Source organism: Mustelus asterias, chromosome 4 (genome assembly GCF_964213995.1).
Source record: "Mustelus asterias chromosome 4, sMusAst1.hap1.1, whole genome shotgun sequence".
In the NCBI taxonomy this organism is placed as follows: Eukaryota; Metazoa; Chordata; class Chondrichthyes; order Carcharhiniformes; family Triakidae; genus Mustelus; species Mustelus asterias.
This window is the reverse complement of record NC_135804.1, coordinates 105,577,259-105,605,178: the sequence shown is the minus strand read 5'-3', so window position 1 is coordinate 105,605,178 and position 27,920 is coordinate 105,577,259. Positions and strand designations below refer to the sequence as shown.

At 42.5% G+C, this 27,920-nt stretch overlaps 1 protein-coding gene across 1 annotated transcript in view; it reads right to left on the bottom strand.

Annotated features, from left to right (window-relative positions):
• Positions 1 to 3,604: 3,604 nt before the first annotated feature.
• xpnpep2 (X-prolyl aminopeptidase (aminopeptidase P) 2, membrane-bound) overlaps positions 3,605 to 27,920 on the bottom strand; it is an 81,517-nt gene continuing 57,201 nt past the window's right edge. Inside the window, exons 14-21 of the mRNA XM_078210359.1 lie at positions 23,297 to 23,368; positions 21,620 to 21,680; positions 18,884 to 18,953; positions 16,624 to 16,728; positions 14,540 to 14,602; positions 11,991 to 12,067; positions 9,319 to 9,417; positions 3,605 to 6,652 (exon numbers count right to left, since the gene is read on the bottom strand). Coding sequence (XP_078066485.1) covers positions 6,452 to 6,652; positions 9,319 to 9,417; positions 11,991 to 12,067; positions 14,540 to 14,602; positions 16,624 to 16,728; positions 18,884 to 18,953; positions 21,620 to 21,680; positions 23,297 to 23,368 — 748 coding nt within the window. The 3' untranslated portion in view covers positions 3,605 to 6,451. The remainder of the gene's footprint in view (positions 6,653 to 9,318; positions 9,418 to 11,990; positions 12,068 to 14,539; positions 14,603 to 16,623; positions 16,729 to 18,883; positions 18,954 to 21,619; positions 21,681 to 23,296; positions 23,369 to 27,920) is intronic.

Genomic DNA, 27,920 nt, shown 5'->3' with positions numbered 1-27,920 from the left:
GTTGCTGATGGATCCCTCCATTAGGCACAGGATGTCTGAGTCTGAAGAGGAGGAACTCCCCCCCGCCCCCCACCCCCTCCCCCACTAAGCCTCAGGCGTTCCTGCCAGGGTTTACCAGATGGTTTGCCCAAATGGCACAGCCCCACCTGTCACAGCAGCGGTGGGATGAGGCCCATAAATGGTCACTTAAGGATCACAATAAGCCTCCAGGTGGAAAGGTCTTTCTGGTCACAGACTTAATTGGTGCAGGGAGTCCATAAGGTAAGGGTCTCAACATTGCTCTATCCTGCCCCATTATCTGGTGTCCCTGTGGTGGACTTCAGTTGTGCCTTTGTCCTACTGCATACCATTATATTCCACCCTGAGTCACCATGTCAAGTCTGTGACCTTTCATCAGACATTATCACTAAGTAGGTTTTTGAATGGAATTCATCTGACAAAGAGATGTAACTTACTGGAACTTCGACTGAGAAATTGGGTTGATTTTATTCCCATTTCACACCTTACTTACATTTCGGCCAACAAAACGTGGCTAGGAAGCTAAAATAATGAAATTGGGGTGAGGTGTGATGCCATTATATATTGGATGCTATTTCCTACCATTCAAGGATGCATGACACTGACATTTATTGCATCCGTAAATATTAAGCTTGTTAAGCACTGAATTGCATAATGATGAGTTTAAAAGTTCCACTAAAAAGATTGCTTAAGTGGTTATTTCTCAACAATATTGCTTGTTTATTTTAACCTTATTTTGAGTTATTTTTAAGTTGTTCTTCCGGCTTGATGTTGAACAGCTGTCTTTTTTGACTCACAACTGCTTCGATAGTGCCACAGCCAGCACTAAGGTAGAGGCCATATCATTGGCTTTCTGGTATTTCTTGAGACCAGGACGACTTCAAGTAGCAGAATGGAATGTTTTGCACCTGTCCCAGAAGGAAAGCAGGGTTTCACTTTAGCACTTCATCTGGAACTGTGCAATGCACCCTCGGTGCTGCATTGAACCTTCGCCTAAGTTGCGCACTCAAACCTCTGGAGTGAGGCTCGACTAATGACTTCTAGCTCAGAAGTAAAATATTCGCGTTGAACTCATGCTGAGGAGAATTTATTGATGCAACAATTCAGACAGTTTAAGATTTGTGTACTTTAGCTGTTCTTCGTGCATGCACAATGATACAGAGAAGTGACCTAGCAGCTTAACATACAACAGGGAAATCCAAAACCTCAAAACCATCTCACATTTCTAAAAATTGATATCGCCCTCTTTCTCACGGTGGTAGGAGTCAGAGTCTTTCTGTTCCCACAGAGACTAAAATTAAACCAAAACCCAAGGCAGATCAAAGTTAATCAGTGGAGATTGATATTTCTACAATCTTATAATAGCAACAACAACTTGCATCCATAACAAAACATCCCAAGGCACTTCACAGGAGAATCATGAAACAATTTGACTGAGCGGTATTAGCCTGTGCAAACACAATGGGCCAAATGGCCTCCTACTGCCCTGTATCAGTTCTGTGATAGGGAGATATCAGAATAAGCGAGCAAATGCTCAGTCAAATGAGGTATGTTTTAAGGCACATCTTAAAGGAGAAGAGAGAGCTGAAGAGATGCAGAGGCTTAGGGAGGGAATTTCAGAATTTGGGGCCTACGCAGCTATAGGCAAAGCAACTAATGGTGGATGCTACTATTATAGCCACACCCAGCTGCAGAGAGCAGACTCTCCTGAAAACAAGCTGTAGTTAAAAGGTTGCTATTTAAAATCAAAACTCTAACTGAGAAGAATCTATGCTGAAACTGAAGATGGATTTCCCAAACCTGGGAAATAACCTATAGGGTGGTAACAATCTGCTGGATTTAGCTCATAACGTTATTAGCTCATAACGTTATATAATATTGGATGTTGTCTGGGAAAAGAGGCATTGTTCAGAGTTCAGGAAACATATGTAGTTGGGAGAAATGGGTAACTTCATGATGTGTAAAGCCATTATTGCAGTTAAGTGTACTGTCGTAGTGTATTATAGTCTTTTTTGTAATGTGTTTTATTTAAGTTAATAAACACTCTTTATTAATTAATCTCAACAAGACTGGACTTCTTCTCTCGCTTGCATCTCTCTTTTCACAGTAAACCAAATTGAAAATATATACCACTAAGAAGTGAAAGTTAGCCTTCTGGGTTTTGAGATATCCTCATGTTTAACATCAGTGTGGTTCTTAACATAGAGAAAGGGAGGAATGAGACAAATAGGGGATTTGAAAACAAGAACAAGATATTTAAAATCAAGGCATCGCTTAACCGTGATCCAAAGTAGTTCAGGAGCACAGGGATTTTAGTATAGTACATGGCAGACATCAGGGCACAGCTACTGGGAGTGTTTTCAGCAAACCAATGATTGCAGTTTTAGTGTGTTCTTTAATATTTAAAAATCAGTGGATTAAGAAGGTGGACATAATCACATTAAAGAGAGATTTCTTCTCACATCCTGCAAAGAAAATAGTACTTTGAATAGGAAGTTGGTCTGATCCCGTGCATCTGCTGCTATGTGCTTCGAAGTGACATGGGTTTGGTAGGAGCTGTCAAAGCAATACACACTGCTGTGTCCGTGCTTGGTGGTGGAGGGAGTGAATCTTTAAATTGGCGGATGGGAGTGCTGATCAAGTGGACAAGTCAGTCCAAAGATGTACGGGTTAGGTTGATTGGCCAAGCTAAAATTGCCCCTTAGTGTCAGGGAGATTAGCAGGGTAAATACGTGGGGTTATGGGGATAGGGCTGCAACCAAGCCTGTTGTCGGTGCAGGCTCGATGGGCCAAATGGCCTCCTTCTGCACTGTAGGACTCTGATTTTATTCTATGACTGCTTTGTCCTGGATGGCATTGAGCTTCTCGAGTGTTATTGGAGCTGTACGTATCCAGGCAAGTGGAAAGTATTCCATGACCCTCTACAAGGCTCAATTCATTGAGCCTTATAGATGGAGGACAGGCTTTTGGGGAGTCAGGAAGAGAGTTACTTGCCTCTGAATGCCCAACCTCTGACGTGCTCTTGTAACCCCAGTATTTATATGGCTAGATGAGTTTAGTTTATGGTCAGTGGTAACCCCCGGATGTCGATAGTGGGAGATTCAACAATGGTAATACTATTAAATGTTAGGGGGAGATGGTTAGATTTTCTCTCATCGGAGATAACATTGCTTAATGCTTGTGTAACACAAATATTCTTTGCCACTTATCAGCTCAAGCCTGAATATTTTTCAGGGAGTGGAAGCAGAGACAAACAGAGAAGATAACAAAAGTTGTAAGATTTTTAGGTCTTAGAAATAATCTATAGGCTTTAGGATATTTTGGGTTATAGCTAGGACATGGTCAGTATTGAAAAATAAGAGTGATGATGCATTGGATGTTTACGCTTGATAGAGCTAGTTATAATAGCTCGGGAATGGTTGCAACAACTGACTCTATCATCAGCAATGTTCAAGGAGGGAGTTAAGGCCTATTGCTAGCATACACAGTGTCAGGAAGCAGAGGTAGTTATGAGTGATCTGTATTTGTATTGCAGCATGTTAATAATAAGGCATAGATTTAAGCGGGTTTAATTTAGTGTTTTGTTAAAGAAAGGGTGCAAGTCTAGTTACATTCGTGTTAAACAAAGGTGTTTGCATGTATGGGGGGGTGGTTCTTGGTTTCAGTTCAAACTGTGTTTTGTATTGTGCTGAGAGAGGGTTTACAACAGGAAAAGTAAACATGAGCTGGGAGAAAGAATGAAATGTTTACTTAGCAGTCGGGGGTCACTTTTAGTGGAAAATAAAAGAAAGCTAGAGAGGCAACAGCTCTCAGCTCTGCTCAAAGCAGGGAAGTCATACAATGGATTAATGAGCATAAAAATAGGCTACAGACAAGCCAAAGGACAGTCAGTTCTAGAAATCGGCAAATGAAAAAGAAGCTTCAAGAATGCTGAAGAAAAAAAGGAACAAAGAGGATCTGCCTTTGGAACAGGATACTGTCCATTGAAGTTAAAGTCAGGTATGGGAAGAGAAGAGCTGATGAGCTTGGCTATAGAAAAGCCACATATCTAAAGCAATTGTGAGGTTTGGTGTCCTTCTTTCAAGTTTTTGAAACAATAGTGTTTTTTTGGGGACTGAGTGCCTGCATTTTTGTGTAGAAGTTTGGACACATGTTGTAATTCAAGGCAAAGGAATGCTTAAAGGAGAGTTGGAAAACCTGGATGTGGATCCTTGACGAAAACAGCTGATGGAAAGCATTGGTTAAAAGAAGATTTTGAAGCATGTCTTTTTGAGAGTGAAATTTGGAAACACTGGTGTGGCAATCATCTGGGGTGAATTTGAGGAGAACTCCACAGAAGATCGATTGAGTGGCATCTGCCACTGGGTTTCAGAGTGGGTGTTGTCTGACCACAGTTAGATTACAGGAACCGTGTGCTTATTGAGAACATTATAACATAAGATATGTTGAGTAACTTGTGTTATCCTTGAAATCTGCGAACATTTGTGAAAATATTTGGGAGGAAAAGAGTATTGTATTATTGTCAAACTTTTTGTGTTTAATAATTTTTTTGTTGTTAAAAACCAACTGGTGGCCCTGTAACTCTTGTTCCTTCACGTTTTCTAAAAATCAGTTAAAAGTTGTGCTCTTCTGAGCCAGCGGCCCATTCTGCAGCCTTTCCGTCCAATGGTAAAACCATCTGGGATCGCAACAATAGGAACTTGTAAACTAATCAATGTGATGCAGTTATTGAGAATGAATATTTACTCCTAGACCAGATAGTTATTGTCACCAGTCAATGAAGTGGATGGATCAGTGGTGATTGAATGAGGGAACCATTGGTGCCAGGTAGGCAGTTGATGTAAACAGATGCAATACAGCTAAATTTGAAAAAATGTTAAAGTAAATTAACTAAGAGAAAGTAACAAGAGAAGTAAAAGCATTAGATAAATTACTCATGCTTCTCATTACTAATAGCTAATTGAGGCAGAGACTTGACATAATTTAAAAGAGAATTGGATATGATTTGAACAAGAAAGATTATAAAGGACACAGGGGAAAAGGAATTTAGCAGATAGCTTCAGTTGAAAGGCTAGCACCAACATAGGTGGAATGGCTGAATAACTTCTATCTATGCTGCCATTTCTTATCCCGTGATAGGGAAAATAAATTATTGATCAGACTTCAGACTTTGACCCTCACTTCAGGAACAAATCAGTCTATAAAGAAGAAATGCTCAAGAAGCTGGAAGAGATACTTGGGATAAGGATGTATACCACCTTTATCTTGGAGCGAATTCATTGCTCAGAAAAACAGGTTAGCCACATAGTAAGGACACAAAGGCTTAGAGTTTCCACTGTGACGGGGTTTCATCAGAAGTTGGTTGGGACTGAATTCCGTCTGCCTGACTGACTGTGACTGAGGCTGATTTAAAGTATTCATGGCAGCTATCTTCAAGCCTTTTTAGTCCCTTCAAAAGTCACCTTTTGGATAGAGGGCATAGAAATTAGCTGCAGTTTAGCATAGTATAGTATAGTTGACAGCCAGAGGAAAAAGTAACTGCAAGTCAATTTAAGTTTAGCATATTGATTGACGCGGCACTAAATGGCCAGGCAATTTGATCTGAGGAAACAAGAGTAGACTGAGAACAAATGTACTTGTTCTATATTTTCTTGCAGTCTTCTGTGAGTGAATATCCTTTGAAAAATATAAAAAATTGAATCCCAAGGAGAAAGCAGGTCTTTCCTACAAAATACCTCTGCATGGGTCTTGGCTTACCAAAGCCATTGCCTATTTCATTTCTAGTTATATCTTTTCAAAGAGAACTGCAATATTGAGTGAGCTTTTCCAGTGACATGGATCATGGATGTGGTTCACTAAACCATTGTGGTAATTAACAAACCTTGATCTTGGCAATTTTGTCACAACCTCAATGTTAAAGTTCTTTGGTACAGTACTGGAGATGTCTGAGCCAAGAAAGCTAAGAAAATAAATCATCCCATGGGCACTAATTTAGTTTGATTACTTAAAATCATACTTAAAGTCAAGCATTAATCCAATTTAACTATAAACATTGAGAAAAAAAGATTACCCATAGGAAACATTCCCACGATGTTCACTGAGTACTGCTGCATCCTTAGATGGAACCAACATCTTTGCTGCTGGCCGTCTGGAGAATGGCATCCAGGCCATTCAGAAACAACCATTTTCAGTGAACTGAGTTATTTTAGGAAACCAGTACTTTACATAACTGCAGCAGCTCTGGGCATCAGAGAACTAACCAGGTTCCCTCGCAGGCAAGTGATGACATCTCTTTTGGAGTATGGGATAGGGATTATGTTTTTAATGGCCAGATAGGTGTGTAGTTCATATCAAATGTAATTCAAAGGATTTTCTTCTATTTTAAGGAAGGATCCTGAGAGCAGATTGTGAAAAGGAAAATTTGGGGCATTTTTTAAAGAAGCCTTCCTTGTAACAGGAAGTTTCCCAAAAGGACCCCAAACAAGTTGATCAATGAGTACGTCACGAGCACGCTGTGTGAAAATGGCTGTGTGTGCTTCTGAAGCCAATCATATTCCTCGGGTAAATTTTGTGTTTGCAGTTCAGCAGACATTATCTTCCGGACCTTTACATAGTAATTGTTAAGCCAGTCAATCTGGAAAATAGAACATTGAGAAAAAAAATAAACTTATAAGTTCTAAGCATTGAGACATCATGGAGATGGTACAAGATTATGTTTATTAAAATTGTTTCTGAATGTAATTTTTTTATTCGTTCATGGGATATGGGCATCACTGGGCCAGCATTTATTGCCCATCCCTGAGGGCATTTAAGAGTTAGCCACATTGCTGGGCCTCTGGAGACACATGTAGGCCAAACCAGGTAAGGAGGACAGATTTCCTTCCGTAAAGGACATTAGTGAAGCAGATGGGTTTTTACAACAATCAACAATGGTTTCATGGTCATCAATAGGTTTTTAATTCCTGATTTTTATTGAATTCAAAATTCACCACCTGCCATAGTGGGATTTGAACCCAGGATACCAGAACATTACCCTGGGACTCTGGATTACTAGTCCAGTGACAATGCCACCACGCGTTAACTTGTGCTAAAGTATCAATGTGCTTTGCCTTATAGACTTTGACTGAAGATCTCTGCCCATAAATCCCAAAACAATGATCTACTAATTTTTGGTTTCAGTTAAGATGAAGTATAGAGTAAACGTGAAGCAATTTGTCATAAGAATAGAAAAAAAAATCTGATTGTTCATCATAACAGAGAATGATGTATTTTCTGTATGCCTCAAGCTGGTCACAGGTTTCCTCCCATAGTCCAAAAATGCGCAGGTTAGGTGTATTGGCTATGCTAAATTGCCCCTTAGTGTTCCAGGATACGGAGGTTAGAGGGATTAGCGGGGTAAATGTGTGGGGTTAAGGGGAGAGGGCCTAGTTGGGATTGTTGTCGGTGCAGACTCAATGGGCCAAATGGCCTCCTTCTGCATCTAGGGCTTCTATAACTAAAAACCAAGCCCTAAACAACAATACTCATTGCAGTCAAATCCCTTTGCTTTTGTAATTTGCAATGACTTTTAATTTGGTGTAAGAAAGTACTTTAAGAATTTGCTCTGGTATTATTGGTAAACATGTTTATTTTGATTACGTTTACACTTTCATTTCACATAATGACTGGAGCAATTCTTTCTCGCCAGGAAAGCCTCAAAGGTTCATGCTCATGATTAGATTTTTGGGGCAATGCAAGTATAAATGTCACTGAACAAATTAAGGTGATGCTAAACTATCTGCATGTCTCAATGTAGCCTATTTTATGATAAAGTTTAATTTACTTCATTATTGTTGCAAACCTCTGTTCCTAACTGGCATGGATCATCGCATAGAACTGCAATTAATTTGCTATCGCATTCAGACAGCCCTATAGGGTGGCGTGCTATGGAAAATTAAATGGGCGCATCTTACTGGCTCGATTTGCTGGTCCATTAACTTGGCGAGGCAGGACTTGGTCCTGTTTGCCGACGAGAACAGCTTTGTGCCCAGAAAGGGCACAAAGTCCATTTACATGGAATCGACTACATTTAAATGTAGTTACCAGGTTCGGCATGGCTGCTTCTGCCGTCCCTGATGCTTCCTCCCTCGCTGGTGAGATGTCACACCAGCGAGAATCACTACTGTTCTGCAGTAGCAGGGACCATGCGTCATGGCCACACTGGGGGGGGAATTGGAAGACATTGAAGCTTCCAGGTGATTGGGAGTATGACCGGACAGTGCCCATTTAGCACCCTGGTAATACCCACCTGGCATCCTGGCAGTGCCAAATTGGCATCCTGGCAAGTGCCTGATTGGTCACCATAAGTGTGCCGGGGACATTGCCAGGAGGCTGGGGCCTGAGTGGGTGAGGGTTTTGCACAATGATGGGGGGGCTCATGCATAGGGGGCCTACACAATTGGTAGGGGGGTATATCTCTGCAACAGGGGGCCATGCAAGGGGGAGCTATGCAAGGAGTGGTCGTGCAGGGGGAGCTATGTAAGAGAGGCTCGTGCATGGGGGGGGACTATACAAGGAGAGGTTGTACAGGGGTAGAGCCGTGCAGGGGTGAGGGGCGTGTCGGGGGTCTGCCAGGGGATTCATCCGGAGGGTTTTGATGACCTGATGCCATTGTTGGGGGGGGTGGGGGGTGACAAGTGAGAATGCCACCGATGATGGGGGGGAGCTCTGATGCCTCTGTGGGTGTGGGTGGGAGGTGTGTGAAAGTTTCCCGGTTCACTGGCAGATTGGAGCGCCATGTGCAATGGCACCCAAGCTCTCTGAATCTGGCTTTCCCCTCACCCACCCTGCCGGTGCGAAGCTTCCAGCTGTCAGAAAAGCTGACAAGAGTGCCGGTAGATTGCTGCACTGAGCTCACCCAAAAGACCGGCATGGAGGACTCCTGTTTTCACGGTGTTAGGACACTTTGAAACTTTTCAGGAAAATTCCACCCCGTCATATGGAAGGAGTGGAGGTTATTTTTCTAAGACCTGGCTTGTCTAGAGCAAATTTTGTTGGAGAGGACCTGCAATGAAATCAACTTGAAAGTGATCAGTGGTTACTGTAAAGGGCCTGAAATGGGAATGAATTTCATTCACCCGCATTAAGACCTCCCACCTTGACGAATATTTCCACAATAACAGTCCAAGGGGTCTGAAAGCAACAGCATCTGAATCAAATCCAGAGCTCAGAAGATATTAGTGAGATTAAACAGGATTATGAAAGGAGGAGGCAGCTACGGCACCTAAACATCTTGCAAATAAGGCACAAATAACAACTCACCTGCTGCTTGTTCATGATGGACAGATCGATCAGTTTTCGATCATACGGAACAAGAGACACATGCTCAAAAGTCAGGTAGGAAATGCCTCCAAACATGTGCTGTATAAATGAATATTGAAAACAATTCTTATTTCATACAAATTTTAAATGACAGAATCGCTTGTGTTATGACTATTTCATGTAACTCTTTAATCTGGCAAGATGTAGTTTCAGCATCGAAGCATCTAATGGACTAGTTTTAACCTAGATTTTCAATGAAATACTGATACCAGAATTCAGAAAATCCAAATGTTTGGGCATTTAATATCTGTAATAACCCCTGTGATCTGCATGGGGAATCACTAGTTGTCCTCCCAATTGGGCTCATTCAATTGGAGATTGGTAATGAGCCACCCAGTTAGAGCTCCTATACTGAGCCTTGTATAAAGCAAGACCCCGAGAGGGTCCATTAACCTTTTAGACCCGGTTAGGACCTGTTGTGTTCACCACAGGCTTGTGGTTATTGTTTATTTTCATTTTGTGCAATAAAAGCATGGTTCCTTCACAGCTGACTCCTGGAGTTATTATAAAATCCAAATGGAGTTGATTGTGATTCGTCGGACACTTAGCTGTTTAATGAGAATTAGTAAAAATAAATAAAATGAAAGATTTGTGTTAACATCGAACTTTTCATGACCACCAAATTTACAAAGCGCTTTACAGCCAATGAAGTATTTTTGAAGTGCAGTCACTGTTGTAATGTAGAAAATTCAGCAGTCAATTTGCATACAGCAAGCTCCCACAAACAGCAATATGATAATTACCACACAATTTGTTTTTGTGATATGGATTTGAGGGATAAATATTGGTCAGGACATGTTAACTCCCCGGCTCTTTTTAGTAACACTATGGGATGTTTTGGATCCACCTGAGAGTGTAGACAGGGCCCCTTGGTATCTCATCTGGAAGAGGGTGGCTCTGACAGTGTTGCACTCTCTCAGTACTGCACTTGGTTATCAGCCTATATTTTTGTGCTCAAGACCTAAAGCAGGTCCTGAACCCAGAAAGAGTGCTCTCGCCTGAACCACAGCTGACATGGAATTCATCGGTGGCGGACGCAGTTTGTTGTAAAGTGAAAAATATCAACATCAATCGAAAGAACAGGAAAGCAACTGTCAACGTGTGCCGAGGCATTAAAAAAAATTTTGTTTTTACAGACAACAAAAGGAACTGGTTTCCTGCTGCAGCTCTACCTGCTGCACTTGAAATCACTAAAATCTCCTGAAATGGCAGAAGCACTCAATTCATTGCGAGGCAGCCAAATAAGAGATGCTTATTACACAGTACACAGAATTGCCTTCTCATGTACAATGTTTTTATAAGGAACAGTAAGTAATACCTGGTTACGAGGCAAAGCAGAATTCACTGGAACTCAGTGTAAGTTCTGCAATTACAATGGGTGAAATTTTATCAGTATATCCGCCTGTGGTTCGTATGATCCTGCCCAAGGCCAACGGAGAATACTGTTCTCCGAGCCTCGCCCGCCCCCAGAATCGGGGCAGGTGTGACGGTAAAATTCCAGCCACTGTCTCTTTTTACAGGTTCCATCAAAGCTGCTGTGTTTTTCTGACAATGTGTTTAATCTCATTAAAGGATTCATGTGAGGTGAATGAAATCTGCTGCGTTTTTAAACTTTATCCGAGGCCTTGTCATAGCTCTCATATGGGCGTGATCTTACCAGCCATTCGCGCCACACTCCTGCTGGCTACCGCGAAGTCGGAGAATTTGGCGGCCAGACAAATCTCCATTCACTGCGGCGGGATGGGAAAATCCCGCTGGCTTGAGTGGTGGTAAGATTCCGGCAGTTGCCTTCTGTCAAACCTAAATTCAGGTTACTGGGAGGGACAGCACGGTGGCACAGTGGTTAGCACTGCTGCCTTACAGTGCCAGGGATCCGAGTTCAATTCCGACCTTGGGTGACTGTCTGTGTGGAGTTTGCATGTTCTTCCTGTGTATGTGTGGGTTTCCCCTGGGTACTCCGGTTTTCTCCCACACTCCAAAGATGTGTGGGTTAGGTTGATTGGCCATGTCCCTTAGAGTCAGGCTGATTAGCAGGGTAAATACATAGGGCTACAGGGATAGAGCCTGGATGGGATTGTTGTCGGGGTAGGCTCGATAGCCTGAACAGCCTCCTTCTGCACAGTAGAGATCCCATGGGGGGAATTTTCCCATCCCACCCGCCACAGGAATCGTAACGGGCAGGGGGCGGACCATGCAAAGGTCTGTTGACCTCAGGTGAGATTTTCCAGTGTCGGGGTGAGCAAGGCCGGAAAATCTCACCTACGAGTCAGTTTTTGCCTGTTTAATTTCTCCTCCAGACACCAGCTGATGTGATGATAGTAGTTCAAGGATGATAATTCTCATAAGGGAACCCTCAATGGCGATCATGCGGTGATGTGCAGACAGGAAGGGATTCTGCACTCTGCTGTTGGGAAGTAGAGTTTGGATTCAAGATACAAATACAGAATTAAAGAAGAAACAGACATTAATGTGGAAGTGGATGATGGCTGGCACCAGCCAGTGCTGAAAGGTGCTGTGTGGTCCGAGTGCAATATATTTATAAAATGCTTCCTGCTAACTCAATGGAAAAAAATCCCTGAGAGATTTAACACTAACAAATTCATAAACGTTACCTCAGTTTTTGCCTTTACTACCATTGCAATATCTTCAATTCGAACTCCAAATTCATTGTCTTCATAATAGCCAGGCTCTGGAAGGCGAAAAGTTAATAAGTATGACATACAGCGTAACAAGCTACCCCTGGACTAGAGGAAGCAGGTGCAAGAGTAGACCTGTTGTCAAGTTATTTTTCACACAAGCTGATCAATTGGATGATGTACATGAAAACCATGGAGACTTTTAAGAAACAGCTGGAGACTGTGATAATGAGTCGTCCTTTTTCATTCCAAATGGATAGGTTAATTTGAAACTTCCTTATCTGTAATCTTCTCTTGATCATGTGAACCTTGATTCCTCTACCAGTACTAAAAAACTCACACTGTTTAACGGTGTGCAGATTTTATACTTTGTATCAGTGGCTGAGATATGCGGCACTCAAGACATGAACTTGGTGTCAAATAGATATAGAAGTGGAGTGGTAAAAGACATCACTGTTAATATGAAGGTTAAAGGACCATAAATAAAAAATGATCTTTGGTCAAAGAGAATTGAGCTAGAAATTCTTGCACTTTGATGATCCATCATTATTTGGGTAGGCGAGGGAGAGATTTTTGGACATGATTGGGGTTCTGCTGCGTCTCCACACCTTTTTGTGTGGGTCCTAAAGTTGTGGTGGGAAGGGCTGACACTTCTTTGACCTCTCCGCTGTGCTCATTTCAGATAAAGAGGCAGGACTGGCAGGATGATATTATCCGTGATGAAACCTATGGCCACAATGCAGTCTTCTGAATGACAACTGGTTGCTGAGCAATTCATTGCCACTTAGAAACCAGCACACATTGGGTGGAATCTTACCATCTTTGCAGTTTTTCTGCTGTTGGAATCAATTGTGGATCCTGACCCCAATGGTGTTGGCTGGTCGCACAATGTCGCAATCTTATGTTGTTGGTAATTAAGCGAGTGCATCTGTGTTTGTCACCCAGTTAAGGATGGGTGGCAGTTTTAACGGTGACCATGAAACCATTGTCGATTGTCGTCAAAACCCATCTGGTTCACTGATATCCTTTAGGGAAGGAAATCTGCCGTCCTTACCCGGCCTGGCCTACATGTGATTCCAGAGGCACAGCAATGTGGTTGACTCTTAAATGCCCTCAGTGATGGGTAATAAATGCTGACCCAGTCAGTGGCATCTCTTTTAATCACCCCATCATGGAGTCACTGGGATGAATGGCCATCAGCCCCACCAGGAGGGGTAGGTGCTGCCTGAGGTGAGGGGTGGGAGGATGGGGGGCTTTATTGGGGCACCACAAAATAGCAACTGTTCTGTAGCATTTGGCAAATCATTCATATCCTCAGCTGTCAGGCCAATAGTGTGGAGGGGAAACCCCTCCATTGAATGGCAAGTGGCTGTAGCTGTGATCCTCTCATCCCAGTGGCTCCATGATAGCGTGAATAAAAGAGGTGCCAGTGGCTAGGCCAGCATTTATTACCCATCACTGAGAGCATTTAAGAGTCAATGTGATTCCAGAGCCACATTGGGTTGGCCCTGGAGTCACATGTAGGCCAGACCAGGTAAGGGTGGCAGATTTCTTTCCCTAAAGGACATTAGTGAACCAGATGGACTTTGACAACAATCGACAATGTTTCACGATTGTCATGAGACTTTTAATTCCAGATTTTTATTGAATTCAAATTTCACCATTTGCTCTGGTGGGATTCGAACCCAGGTCCCCAGAGCATTACCTTGGGTCTCTGGATTACCACTACACCACTGTCTCTCCTCCCCTATCAGGTTGATACACAACATATTGATTTCCAAGTTTCCTCCTGGTCCCCACTTCTAGCCCATCTCTACAGGGCTGAGAAAATTCCATCCACCCATTCCATCAAGAAAACTGTTATTTTAAAAAATCAACATCTGCAGCACCGCGAAAAAGCAAGCAATGGTAACATGTCCTTGCTAGCAAAGTTCCCACAATCAAATCAAATAAAACTGAGGTCATATTTAGCTGGGTGCGAGAGGTCTGATGGTATCACTCAGAGAAAATCAGGGAGTTTATTGACATTCAGCCCAGCATTCTTCACTCAAACAACATTAACCAAAATAAATCATTTAATTTGCTGTTTCTGGGCGTTACTGTCCGTAAAGTCGCTGTAACTTTTCCCTGGGTAAGAACAATAGGTGGAATTTTCCTGTCCCACCCGCCATGGGAATTGTAGTGGGCAGGACCATGCAAACGTCTGTTGACCTCAGGCAGGATTTTCCGACTTTGGGGTGAGCGTAGCTGGGAAAGTCTGCCCAATGATTGTACTTTAAAAAAAAAAATAGCTGTAAAATTTTTGAGGATGTGTTAATTCCACCCCTTCCCCCCGCTCCCCGATCTCCATCACCCTGGTGTTACTGCCACTGCGCCCCCTCCGTGCCGTCACCACCAAGCCACTCAAGTACTTCTGAGGTTTTGAAATTGAAGAATTCAACAAAGCAATACTAAATATCTGAGTTCTAGGTTTTTCTTTAATCACCATTTGTTGTTTAAGCAAATTCCTTTTCAGAAATGCTTACCAATAGATGTAAACATCCCCTCATAAAGTTTGCTGGTGTGACCACTGCCGATGCCAACTGGCCCTGCATAGAAACCGGAATAGAAGAAAAATTCAATTTATGTTTCCAAACAAGCCATTTGTGTAATTGCTGATAACTTGCTTACTCTGAAGGTCATGAGTGACCAGTACATGTAATGACTTACCGAAAACAAAATTAGAAATGAATATTTGGGAGTGTGAACTGTCTCATTGGTTTATTACATGAATATTATTCAGTCAGCTCCTTGTGCAGGAATACGTGTAAGAGAAAATGCTTACATTTAAGCTCAGGAATGGAGGACCAGTGACATTGTTATCAGATACAACTTAGGAGTATTTTCTTAGAGCTTCCAGCCATTGCACTGATTAATTGACTTCAATACTGTAGGGCGGCATGGTGGCACAGTGGTTAGCACTGCTGCCTCACAGCGCCAGGGACCCGGGTTTGATTCCCGGCTTGGGTCACTGTCTGTGTGGAGTTTGCACGTTCTCTCCCAGTCTGCTTGGGTTTCCTCCAGGTGCTCCGGTTTCCTCCCACAGTCTGAGAGATGTGCTGGTTGGGTGCATTGACCATGCTAAATTCTCCCTCAGTGTACCCGAACAGGCGTTTGTTCCTCTTTAGTAGATCAATCCCATTCTTGAGATTTCATCAGCGTCCTGTCTCTATGTAATTGACTCTCCAATCTGTTCATACTCTTCTGAGTACCCATAAAATAAAATAATCTGATTAATCAAATAAACCAATGAAACATATTGATAACCCTTTAAAGGGGCACCGCAACAAAAGGGCAAAACATGAAAGGAAACCTATCAAACTAAATCAAAATAACATTGTGGGGACTGATGGAGCACTCCAGTCCTCCCCAGTATCCACTGATTGCAGAAGGCCTCAAGCCTACCAGTGGGCACTGCGTGGTGCCTCTCCAGAAGAGGAACAGACAGCCAGGCTGGGCGACCGCCTCAGTTGCCCATTGCCTGGACATATTAATGGCCAACTTGGCCAGGCCCAGAAACGGGCTTACAAGGAGTTCCTGCTCCCTGTCCGTCCCCCTCCACACCAGGTAGTCAAAGATCAGGAGCATGGGTTTGAAGTTGGGGAGCAGCCCCTTCAAATAATAGAAAAGGAGCTGCAACCTCGTGCAGTCTGCATTAGCCTGGAGCACTGACTCCTCAAGGCCACAAAAAATATAGGTGGACTGGCAGTCTGTGAACCATCTTAAACTACAGTTGTAGGGGACTGCTGAGTGCAACACCCTCCATGCAAATCTTTGATTCAATCTTTTATAAAAGGTACTCCTCCAATCAGAAATTTGTGCGCATTGTGTGATGTCTTTAAATGTGATTCTCCACCGAGAGGATAAATCAAACACGTATCCCTTTGATTCTGCGATCGTTCCTGATAACTTCACAAGTTTATTTGCCTTTGAATGAAAATTTGAATTCCCTTCTTACTCCAACATATTTATATTAAAGAAAAACAGAAAAATGCTGGAAAATCAGAGCAGGTCTAATAGCATCTGTGGAGGGAGAATAGAGCCAACCTTTTGAGTCTGGATGACCCTTCGTCAGAACTCCGATGAAGGGTCTGGCGAAAGGTCTCTAGACTCAAAACATTGGCTCTATTCTCTCTCCACAGATGCTGTCAGAGCTACTGAGATTTTCCAGCATTTTTCTGTTTTGTTTGTGTTTTTGTTTCAGATTCCAGCATTCGCCATATTTGGCTCGTGCTTGCTTGTATAGTAATTTTAACTTGACTTGGCTTTATAAACCTTCACCACATGAAGGATTTCCTGGATCAGTTTCATTGTTCCCCTTCATAATGCTGAAAATTTCTAACTGCCAAATGCTTTTATAATGAGGTGTTAACTTTCCAGTATTTTGGAATGCACGAAAAGAAAGGCCTGCATTTATGTAGCACCTTTTATGACCACAGAATGTTCCAAAGTGTTTTACAGTCACTGAAACATTTTTGAAATGTTGTCACTGTTGCAATGGAGACGATATTTGTTATGTGCTTATTTGGTCAACAAAGTGGAAGTGTAATGATTGATAGTTTGAACATACATTCATGAACGCCGAGGAAGTTGCCGATTCCGTGTCCAGTTCCGTGCTTGTAGTTTAGTCCCGCCTCCCACAAAGCATGTCGGGCCCATACATCAAGGTCATCTCCTAATGGCAAACACATTATTAATAGAGGACAAACGCAATTTTTATATTTGAGTTCAGAAGTACCTTTTGAGATTTTAAAAACGTCCAACAAACATATCTGCCAGGAATGCATTTGTTTGTCTCACAAATTAAGCAAAGATCATGTATAAAGTGCACTACATTTTGGTTTATATTTATTGATGGGCTCCCAGGTGTAATGGTTAGCATTCATTGTCCATTATTATGTGCAATAATAGGTACTGGAGAATATTGATTTCCTCGGTAATTCAGAAAATCAGTAGCTGAGTTATACAACAGCAACAATTCGCATTTATACAGTATTTTTAATGTATTAAAACACCCCAATGTGCTTCCACAGAAGCATTATCAAATAAAATTGGGCATTGGGTTTGGAACGACGTATGGACACTACGGGACAGATGAACAAAATTTTGATCAAGAGCTTGTTTGATAAGAAGCATCTTAATGGACCAGAGACACAAAGAAACCCCCAGAGTTAATCTCTAGTCAGCTGTTTTCAAATGGGTGACAGTCAGGACGTTATGATTAACCTTAGCTCCCTTAGGTTAAGGAGATGAAAGCCAGCTGTGGACTTTCTTCATTATTACCAATCAATTCCTGCTGTAGGTGTACCTATAGGCGCTGCAAGTGAATAGTTCGCTGTCACTAGTAAAAGTCATACAAAAGGTAATGAGCACTTAGGTACTAAATTTCCTTCAACAGAAAGCCAACTCCTTCAGGAGAATTGAGCACAGCACTGATACAGCAAATTAAACTGGAGTGTGGTTTGAGAGTTGCAATCTCGTCTCCAAGTGAGTGTTATAAATTACTTCAGTTTGCTGAAAGAGATTTACTGATCAATTCAGAAAAATGAGAACATATAGCAAGAACCCCCTGATCCAGGGGCTGGTTAACAGGGATTTTCTATTGCATGCAGCAATGTAAAAAAGCAGTAGAATAAAGGCCTATGTGGTGAAGTGGAAATGGTAGAATGGGCAAGTACAGGCATTCAGATAAAAACTTTCCTAAAAAAAGCTACTATGAAATGTTTAAAAAGAAAGTGAATGATATTGCTTTATGGTGAGTTTGTGAAAACACTTTCAACACTTTCAAGAAGTCCTTGCTTACAAGTGTGTCCCTCAACAAAATGTCAGTTGTGCCCCTGACCGGTTCATAGCAATATCTTTGATCACTAACTCTTCCGGATAGCATGATGGATTACTCCCAAGACATTATTCGAATAAAATAGGCTGGGATAGGCCAGAGCTATTCACTATTGTGTCAACCAATGGATTGGAGATGGGATAGGCAGGACTTAAAGTAAACAGTCTGGCCGTAATTTTATCACCATTCACATCGGTAGGATTTTCCCATCCTCCTGCAGTGAACGGAGATTTGGCTGGCCGTCAAATTCTCCAACCTCACTGCAGTGGGAAAGTGGCGTGAATAGCAGGTAAGATCACACCCTCAATCTTATTATAAACTAAATCTATCTACTCAGCAATCAGAAGCTGTTTAAACAGCACACTATGGCAAACCATCTACCGCGTCTGTTTAAAAAGAGTTGCACCAAACCGTCCACAACATCTCACGATAAATGCAAGGTAATTTCTCCAGCAAAAAGTGGAAGACAGCTATGTAATACAAACTAACTATTCCTCCACAAAAATGTAATGAGTGGAGAATAATTACAGACCAATTCTGTGCATGAAATCAATCCTAGGCATTCCAGACACGATTGATTGGCTAATTTTCCTATTGCCTCCATTTTGGGAGAATGGGTATAAGAGACAGAAACCCTAGTAACATCAAAAAAAGTATTTGGATGCACTTGTTAACCTACAAGGCTATGGACGAAGATCTGGAAAGTGGGATTTGACTGGATGGCTACTCATCAACTAGCCTGAACATGATGGACTGAATGGCTTCCTCCCATGCTGTAAACTTCTATGACTCTGGTCAGGAATAGTGGTATCACTATCTGTAGCCAAATTATTGGACTGACTTTAAAAATGCATGCCACCAGCAGATGAGTGGTTGAAGCATTATAAACAGCATGCCCAAACTTCTCTTATGTAAACAGTCAGCAGGCAAAGCTCCTAGATTATAGCACACATTCAGAACTTAGACCTGCTTCATTCCATTACTGCCTTACCAACTGTTCCAGCGGGGAAGATGGATCGAGCTAGGTCAATATGCCCCATCAACACTCGAGTGTACGCTTCCTAATAAATACACAAAAGGAAACCATTTGTTAAAGGGTAAGATCATTCTACATCTATAAATTAGAGTGAGATTTAACTGTGTTACTTGAGGAAATCGGCCATTTTAATGAAATGCAATTGATCTAGATGTTTTGGCATCATTTCAAAGCACAGCCCAAGAAGTCATTGTTGAACACTTCCTCCCGTGAGAATATCTGAATAAAACCGTCAAACTTTTTCTAAATCATTAAACATTGTTACAATTTATAAAAAATATGAAAATTTAATGTAAAAATTTAAGAGACGATGCAAACAAAATGTTTTTTTAATGAGTGGAGGAACAGAGGCCTGCAGTTACATTAATTTTTAAAGGAAGGATTCCAGGTGGAGAAAGGCATTAAGAAGCAAATGGGATTCCTGAATTTATATGCAAAACATGGAATACAAAATCAAAAAGGCGATGATGAATTCATGCAAGACTTGGGCTGGGCCGTAGTTGGAGTGCTGGAGGCATTTTGAACATCTTATTATAGGAGAGATGTTGGAGTTATGAGGACACCAGGAATGAGGGCACATTAGGGTCGATGCGACAGCTTGCTGGCTTTTTTGTCCAGATGTGCAAAATAGTTATTGTGGAGCAGAAATTTGCAAAGTCTATCCTATCATTTGAAGGCTGATTCTGGCCTTGGGTGTCTGTGTGGAGTTTGCATATCCTCGTGTCTGCGTGGGTTTCGTCCCGGTGCTCGGGTTTCCTCCCACTGTCTAAAGATGTGCAGGTTCAGTGGATTGGCCATGTTAAATGTGCAGGGTTATGGAGTGTAACAGGCTCTTTCGGATAGTTGGTGCAGACCCGATTGGCTGAATGGCCTCCTTCTGCACTGTAAGGATTCTGTGCGACCATGGGATTCTAAGGATTCTAATTGTTAACTTAGAAGCTAGGCAAGTATATACCACAGAAGAGTAGCACAAAGAAATATCTAATAGATGTAATCAAATTTATAGAAGGGATTACTAGGGTAAAGCATGAGCCCAGAAGGTGGCTCACCTGGATATAAATGTCAAGACCACCCTCCCCTGACTTCTAGCACTGATTCTGTCAAAGTTCAGGCAGAGATGTTAGGATTTTGATGGTAATGATAAGGTAGGGGTGCAGCTGAACCATTTTGCCACTCTGCACGAGACTGGGAACCATGATGTGGAGATGCCGGCGTTGAACTGGGGTAAACACAGTAAGAAGTCTCACAACACCAGGTTAAAGCCCAACAGGTTTATTTGGTAGCACAAGCCACTAGCTTTCGGAGCGCTGCCCCTTCATCAGGTCAGTGGGAGTTCTGTTCACAAACAGGGCATATAAAGACACAAACTCAATTTACAAAATAATGGTTGGAATGCGAGTCTTTACAGGTAATCAAGTCTTAAAGGTACAGACAAAGTGAGTGGAGAGAGAGTTAAGCACAGGTTAAAAAGATGTGTATTGTCTCCAGCCAGGACAGTTAGTGAGATTTTGCAAGTCCAGGCAAGTCATAGGGGTTACAGATATTGTGACATGAACAAAAGATCCCGGTTGAGGCCGTCCTCATGTGTGCGGAACTTGGCTATCAGTCTCTGCTCAGCGACTCTGCGTTATCGTGTGTCGTGAAGGCCGCCTTGGAGAATGCTTACCCAAAGATCAGAGGCCGAATGCCCGTGACCGCTGAAGTGCTCCCCAACAGGAAGAGAACAGTCTTGCCTGGTGATTGGCGAGCGGTGTTCATTCATCCATTCTCGTAGCATCATGCAGACCTTCACGACACACGACAACGCAGAGTCACTGAGCAGAGACTGATAGCCAAGTTCCGCACATATGAGGACGGCCTCAACCGGATTCTTTTGTCCATGTCACACTATCTGTAACCCCCACAACTTGCCTGGGCTTGCAAAATCTCACTAACTGTCCTGGCTGGAGACAATACACATCCCTTTAACCTGTGCTTAACCCTCTCTCCACTCACATTGTCTGTACCTTTAAGACTTGATTAGCTGTAAAGACTCGCATTCCAACCATTATTTTGTAAATTGAGTTTGTGTCTTTATATGCCCTGTTTTGTGAACAGAACTCCCACTTACCTGATGAAGGGGCAGCGCTCCGCAAGCTAGTGGCTTGTGCTACCAAATAAACCTGTTGGACTTTAACCTGGTGTTGTGAGACTTCTTACTGAGACTGGGAAGACAACATTAGTGCCTGGGACTAAATCAGAGAAATAATAATCTCTCTCCCAGAAAGCAATGCCCCATGCAGTCCCATTTGTAAAAAAAACACCATTTAAAAAAATGCAGCCTTTTCTTTGGGAGTTGAGTTTAATCCTGGACTGGACCGCTAGCACATTTTCAGTGGAGGGAATGTTGTTAGATATTGAATTTTTCACTCTATGGACAGTGGGGATTGAGACCTGCTCTATCACATCTATTGTCACCTGAGCCTGGATCAGTTTAACTCAATTACAGGTTAAGGAATGAAGTGGGAACTTTCCTGTTCTGTATGATTAGCTTCATATCATGCTGTGTATTTAAGAACTGAGGTACTGGGAAGCTGAAGAGAAAATAGCTTAATTTCAGGCTCCAGTTCTGTGATCACAGTCTTAATGATCATGTTAACATAAATCTGCAAAAGGAAATGCTTATACAGACAAATTTGTAGACTCACGTACCTTCTGAAAATTGGTGGGGATTCCCCAGTGTAATGTGCGAGTTATATCAGTTGTTCCATCCCTAGGTTTTAATATAACGTCACAATGTTTTAAGAAGAATGACACATTAAGGACAAAAATGTGGCTGACTATCTTTTTTGCTTCCTCCAGTCTAACATGGTAAGCACAATGGAACATTTTCTCCAGCCATTATTTGCAGCAAGGAATGTCATCTCTTAACACCTTTTTACATCTATTCACATCTTTCAGAAACATCCCAAAACATTTCACACATAACAAATTGAAGTGTAGTTACTTTTTGATATTATGTGAGCAACTATTTTGTAGGAAAGTTTTCACACAAGTAACAACGAAATGGATTCTTTGTGTAGATTGAGGGAGCAAGCCAGAGAACTTAATGCTTCACTTTGATCATATCTTCATTCAGAAATACAGAACACAGAAAGTCTTGCACCAAGATTGGAGCTGTTATTAACAACTACGATGATGTGGAGATGCCGACGTTGGACTGGGGTAAGCACAGTAAGAAGTCTCACAACCTGTGCTGCCAAATAAACCTGTTGGGACTTTAACCTGGTGTTGTGAGACTTCTTACTGTTCTAACAAGTACCATCAGAGGAAAGCTTCCCACTACCCAATATAAAATATCTCACTCCAGCTATTTGGATTGTCAGTTGCTGAAATAAAAGGAACTCAAAACTGCGGAATTTTTAAAAATCTCTTTCAGTCCTTAATTTCTCCCACCATTTGTGGGCTTTTAAAATCAAATCATAGCATAATTCAATGATAACCTCCAAACTTACTTAATTTCTTTTTGTTTCTTTTTGCAACATTACCGGTATCTTATCACCATTTACATTGGTTTCATTAAAAAAACCCAAATGTTTTAAAGTGAAATCCTTTTAATTAAACACCATCATATGATCGAATCTAAAGAAACTTCCAACAATTTGGGAGAATGATCTTGACTAATTCAGAGTCGACTCAGCATCTCAAATTCCCCTGCAGCTTCCCCCTCCCCACTCCTATCTCCCCCTTCCCCCTGCCCACCCCCACCTCCCCCTTCCCACACTGCCAAACCTCTTGCGAGTCTGAGGCCTTTCTTTCTATTTGTGGGTTTGTTCCAAAATCAGTCTGAATTTAAAGTTTAAGTGAGCTATTTGTCACAGCACTGTTCAGATGGAATAATTGTCTATTTTGTTTCATTGAGGTACTGGGTCAAGGTGGGACACCACCACGGTTAAAAAGAGTAAAAGATAAAAAGTCAATCTGGAATTTATGATTGAGGATCCTCACAGCTTTGAGATTTGGGGAAAGAATGAGTAATTGCAAGGAGTCTTGAGAGATGATTTCCCATTGGACACCCCTGTCAAGAGGCAATATTTGCTGGGAATATCAGTCAGGGAATTGTCTGCCTGCAGCCCCTGATCATTCATGCAGTTGCTTTAAATTACACTAGTGGTTTCTGAGCTTGCCTCAATCTTGTGCATTTGACCAATTGCTGCTAAATCTACCCTGTAGGATAAATGGAGTGTGTGTCTGTGTATACGTGTGTGTGTACATGTGTGTGTATGTGTGTGTACGTGCATGTGCGTACGTGCATGTGTGTGCATGTACGTGTGCGTGTACGTGTGTGTGTACGTGTGTGTATGTGTGTGTGTGTATGTACATACTTACAGGTACTGTCCTCCAGAGTCTACCAGGTACATCTCATCTGGACTCAGCTTCCTGTCTGTTTCATTGTTGGGACTAAGTCAAAAAGTGAAAAAAAAAGTCAGTGAACTTGGCAATTCAGATCCAGTTAAACAGCCTCAGATTTGAATCAATAGCTTAGGCTGAAGTTTTGATTGTTGGTAATTTTTAAGTTTTGACGGCACGGTTACTTTATCACATTTTGATTTTTAAAAATCATATAAATAGCCTTTCCTCTTCTCCGCAACATCGAAATGCTGAAATCAAGACTTCCAACCTCTCATTCCAAATTCTTCTTTTCCTTGATCTCAAATTCCATAATTCTTCTCACATTCCCAATAACCACCTCAAGTTTCATATCATCTAACACCTAATTCCTGATATGGGTAATAGCTTAAGTGAAACACGGGGGGAAGCACTGCACACAGCACATTGCAGCATCCAACTATTTTTTGTCTCTTTATCTTTCTGTTGTACTTGTGGTTATCACTTCATTGAAATGCCCTCCCTGGTTTCTTTTCAGCAAAAAATGCATCAGCAACAATGTGCAAATGCATGACAGATACAGTATAATGTGGATAAATGTGAGGTTATCCACTCTGGTAGCAAAAACAGGAAGGCAGATTATTATCTGAATGGTTATAAATTGAGAGAGGGGAATGTGCAACGAGACCTGGGTGTCCTTGTGCACCAATTGCTGAAGATAAGCATGCAGGTGCAGCAGGCGGTGAAGAAGACAAATGGTATGTTGGTCTTCGTAGTGAGAGGATTACAGTACAGGAGCAGGGATGTCTTGCTGCAATTATACAGGGCATTGGTGAGGCCATACCTAGAATATTGTGGGCACATTTGGTCTCCTTATCTGAGGAAGGATGTTCTTGCCATAGAGGGAGTGCAGCAAGGGTTTACCAGACTGATTCCTGGGATGGAGGGCCTGATTTATGAGGAGAGAATAAGTCAGTTAGGATTATATTCACTGGAGTTAGAAGAATGAGGGGGATCCCATAAAAACCCACAAAACTCGAACATGACTAAGACAGGATAGATGTAGGAAGGATGTTCCTGATGGTGGAGGAGTTCAGAACCAGGGGTCATAGTCTAAGGATATGGGGTAAACCTTATAGGATTGAGATGAAGAGAAAATTCTTCACCCAGAGAGTCGTGAGCCTGTGGAATTCACTACCTCACAAAGCAGTTGAGGCCAAAATATTGAATGTTTTCAAGAAGGAGTTGGATATAGCTCTTGGGGTGAAGGGGATCAAAGGGTATGTGGGGAAAGTGGGATCAGGCTATTGAGTTGAATGATCAGCCATGATTATAATGAATGGCAGAGCAGGTTCAAAGGGCCAAATGGCTCACCCTTGCTCCTATTTTCTATGATACTTCCTAACCTTGCCTCTGTGGTGTTAAATCAAGATTGAATTAACACTTGAAAGTGAAATTTTGCTTGGTGCACAGATAAGATATATTGACAGAACTGCAATGGGACTGGCCCCTGATAAGATTGCCAGTCCGCCCGGAATGTCTGCCAGTCCTCCCGGAATGGGGTTTGGATCTCCAGGGTGCTGCTGCTCTGAATGTTGAGACCCAATATTGGGCTTTGGATTGGTTCGAAGATTGTAGAATAGAACCCATTGCACCCAGAAAAAATGTGTTTCTAGGAATGTTCAGCCTGACTCACCAGGAGCAATGTCGCAATAAGATATGATAATTTGATTTTTAAGATAATCAGTGGCAGGGACTGTCAGTGACTGGGTGACATTATCTTGTCTCGTATTTTAATTTACTCAGTAAAATCCAGGGTTCAAATGTTATAAATTCTGAGTCTATAAGGTCAACTTTACTTTTTAATCATGCTGCTTTTCTCATTTAATATGAAATCATTCACAAAATATCAGAAGTAGAACATGGACGTACGAAGTGTGTTTGAAATTCAATCTGATTAGAGTCAGTAGTGATGCAGCATCCTACTTGGAACTTGTGAATATACAGTCCTGTGGGTTAACTCTGAATTTCTGCTCCCAGGTCGGGGGTGCAGAGTCAGGACAATTGTGGCTTTGTGAATTCGGCTTGGGAAAAAGTGCCCCAGAGGTTGAATTTTCAATTTGGAGGGTTGGGTGACACCGGAAAGAAGTAAGGGGCTGCTGGGTTTGGAAACTGGCTGGGTGAAAGGCAAGGGTGGGAGTGGATTCTTACGAGAAACGGGGCAATCCTGAGCCCACGCTTGCTGTCCTTGCGAATGCCGTCGGGGGCTCAAGGTCGGGAAGTTGCTGATCTCACGGGAGAAAAAGTGATCTCAGATCTTCTCGATCCCTCATCGGTGACATCATCAGGTTCATGATGTCATAATGGGCATGGACCTGCTTTACATGAATTTCAATACACTTGAATCTCTTTAACTCACCACCTTCACCCTATATTGACACCACGCCAATGTGATGTCCCGCCGGCACGGTTTAGAACAGGTTCACTGAGATGTGAACCTGTCATGGGAGTCTCCCTGGGGGCGTAAAGCTGAGTACAACCTCTGGGTGGGGGGGGGAGGGCATGGCCAGGCACTGCCCTGCCCCTTGGCAGAGGTTGGCACTGCCAGGTCAGCACCATACCATCCTGGCAGTGCCAAGCTGAGACAAAGGGTGGGCCCCAGTGGGAGCCTAAATGGGGGGGGGGGGAGGGGGTGCAATTCATTTAGATTTGGTTGTGCGCCAGGAGCAGATGAAGGAGCAAGGGATGCCAACGATGCACATCTGAATGTGGGGTGGGAGAAGGGGTCAATGATCGGGGAGGGGGGGGGGGGGGCGAGGAGGGAGGCGGGATAAGAGAAGTGCTGACTCCAACTGGGGGTAGGGAGGGAAGCGCCTGAGACTTCCATGGTGGGTTGGGCAGAATGTTCACTCATGTTATGATCGGGGCACCCATTAAAGATGGCGTCCCGATCTCTGTGCAGCCGGGTTTTGCTGGCTAGTTGAGGCGGCTCTCCCTGCACCACCCCGCCGCCCCCCCCACATGATGGTGTGAAACACAACCCTTTGTGTTTTTTTTAGGTAGAGTATTGTAAGATCCGGAGGGTAAAGTGGCGTGTTTCCCTGGAGAGAAAATAACACTGCCATTTTTTGGTAAGTTTTCGCCCAAAGTGTGATTTCTGGTGAAAAATGGGTGTGAAACTTTTCAGCTCCACTGATCTGTTTCTCCAGATCTGAAACTTTGAATGCAAGAAAAGGATCCCCTTGAAAGGTCTATATTTGGCTAAACCAGCTGTAAAACCCGCTGATGTCACATCATGTCAGCAAGGGATGAACATTTAGTGAGGGGATAATTTGCTTAGGGGGATGTATAATTATATTTAATTTTATTGAAATCTATTAAATCAGGTTCATACCCAGTATGGATGTGAATCTGACTATGTTGCTGACGAGGGGCAGGGCAAATTGGAGATGGCAATCTCACCGGTCAGATTTGCGATTTGTGGTTTTCGCTGGATTTTGAGCCCCCTCCGGCGATCTCGCACCCGGAGAGTGGGGGCTCAAGATCCTGCACATGAAAAAAGCAATGAAACAAATATCAGACCTCCCCCTTAAACCACCTGCTCCCAGACATTCTCCATGAATTATCCATGCAAACCCAGGCCACCTCAAGCTCATTCACCCGCCTCCCCCATCTCATGGCCTCTTATACCTTCCCTGCCAACTTCCTATGGCCCCTCATACCCTCCATATCCATGCCAACCTATGCCCCTCCACCTACCCCCATGGTGCAATTCTCACAGTGCCAGCTCATGCCCCCACCTTTTGCAACGTGCTGGTTATTGTTCGGTAGGTCTGAAGAAGCATTCGTGGTCATACAGAGGTTAACTGTAAGTCTTTATTGACTCTTAGAATTATTTACAAATGTACAGTAATGAGTACAAGCTAACAACGGTCTGCGTGCTTTCTGGTACACACTTGACTGATCCTCGGTCTGACTCATTTCTCTCTTACATAACTGTGTGGACGGCACTGTACTCATCCCACATGAGCCCTGTGTGTGCAAAAGTTCAGGCCTTACTGCGTGAGGGACAATGTACTGCCTGAGCATTACAATTTAGTACTAAGGGTCCTAGCAGCAGTAAAATGGTTAGTTTCTGTGCAGCAATAACAAGTTTTCTAGGAATAGTCCAGTGAGCATGGAGTTAAAAAAAATCAAGAGGTGTCACTTTTATTCACCAGAATTAATGACCCAGGACTGAAATTGCAGGAACATGTGGCTATGAAACATTCAACGTTTGAGAATGAGATTTCATTAGAGAGTCATTTATTATCGAGAAAACAAGCACACTCTCATTTTTAATTAAGAGAGAAATGTCAGCCTCTCATGAATGTATGCCTTCTGGATTTTAAACCTTTTGAACATTATAGATAAATCGACCCTATGAAAATGTGAATGGGGATGGAGATTAGATTTTATCATCTCCAAACAGATGTAATCAGCTGCTGTCAAGGTCACAATTCGAACTCAGGCATTGACCTCCAGAAAAGTTCCATCATGGCAGATGGAGGAGGAGGTTTTGTGAGCAGCAAAATTTGCTGCTCACAAAAAAAGTCTGAATATTTTTATTTTGCTGCAGCCCAGA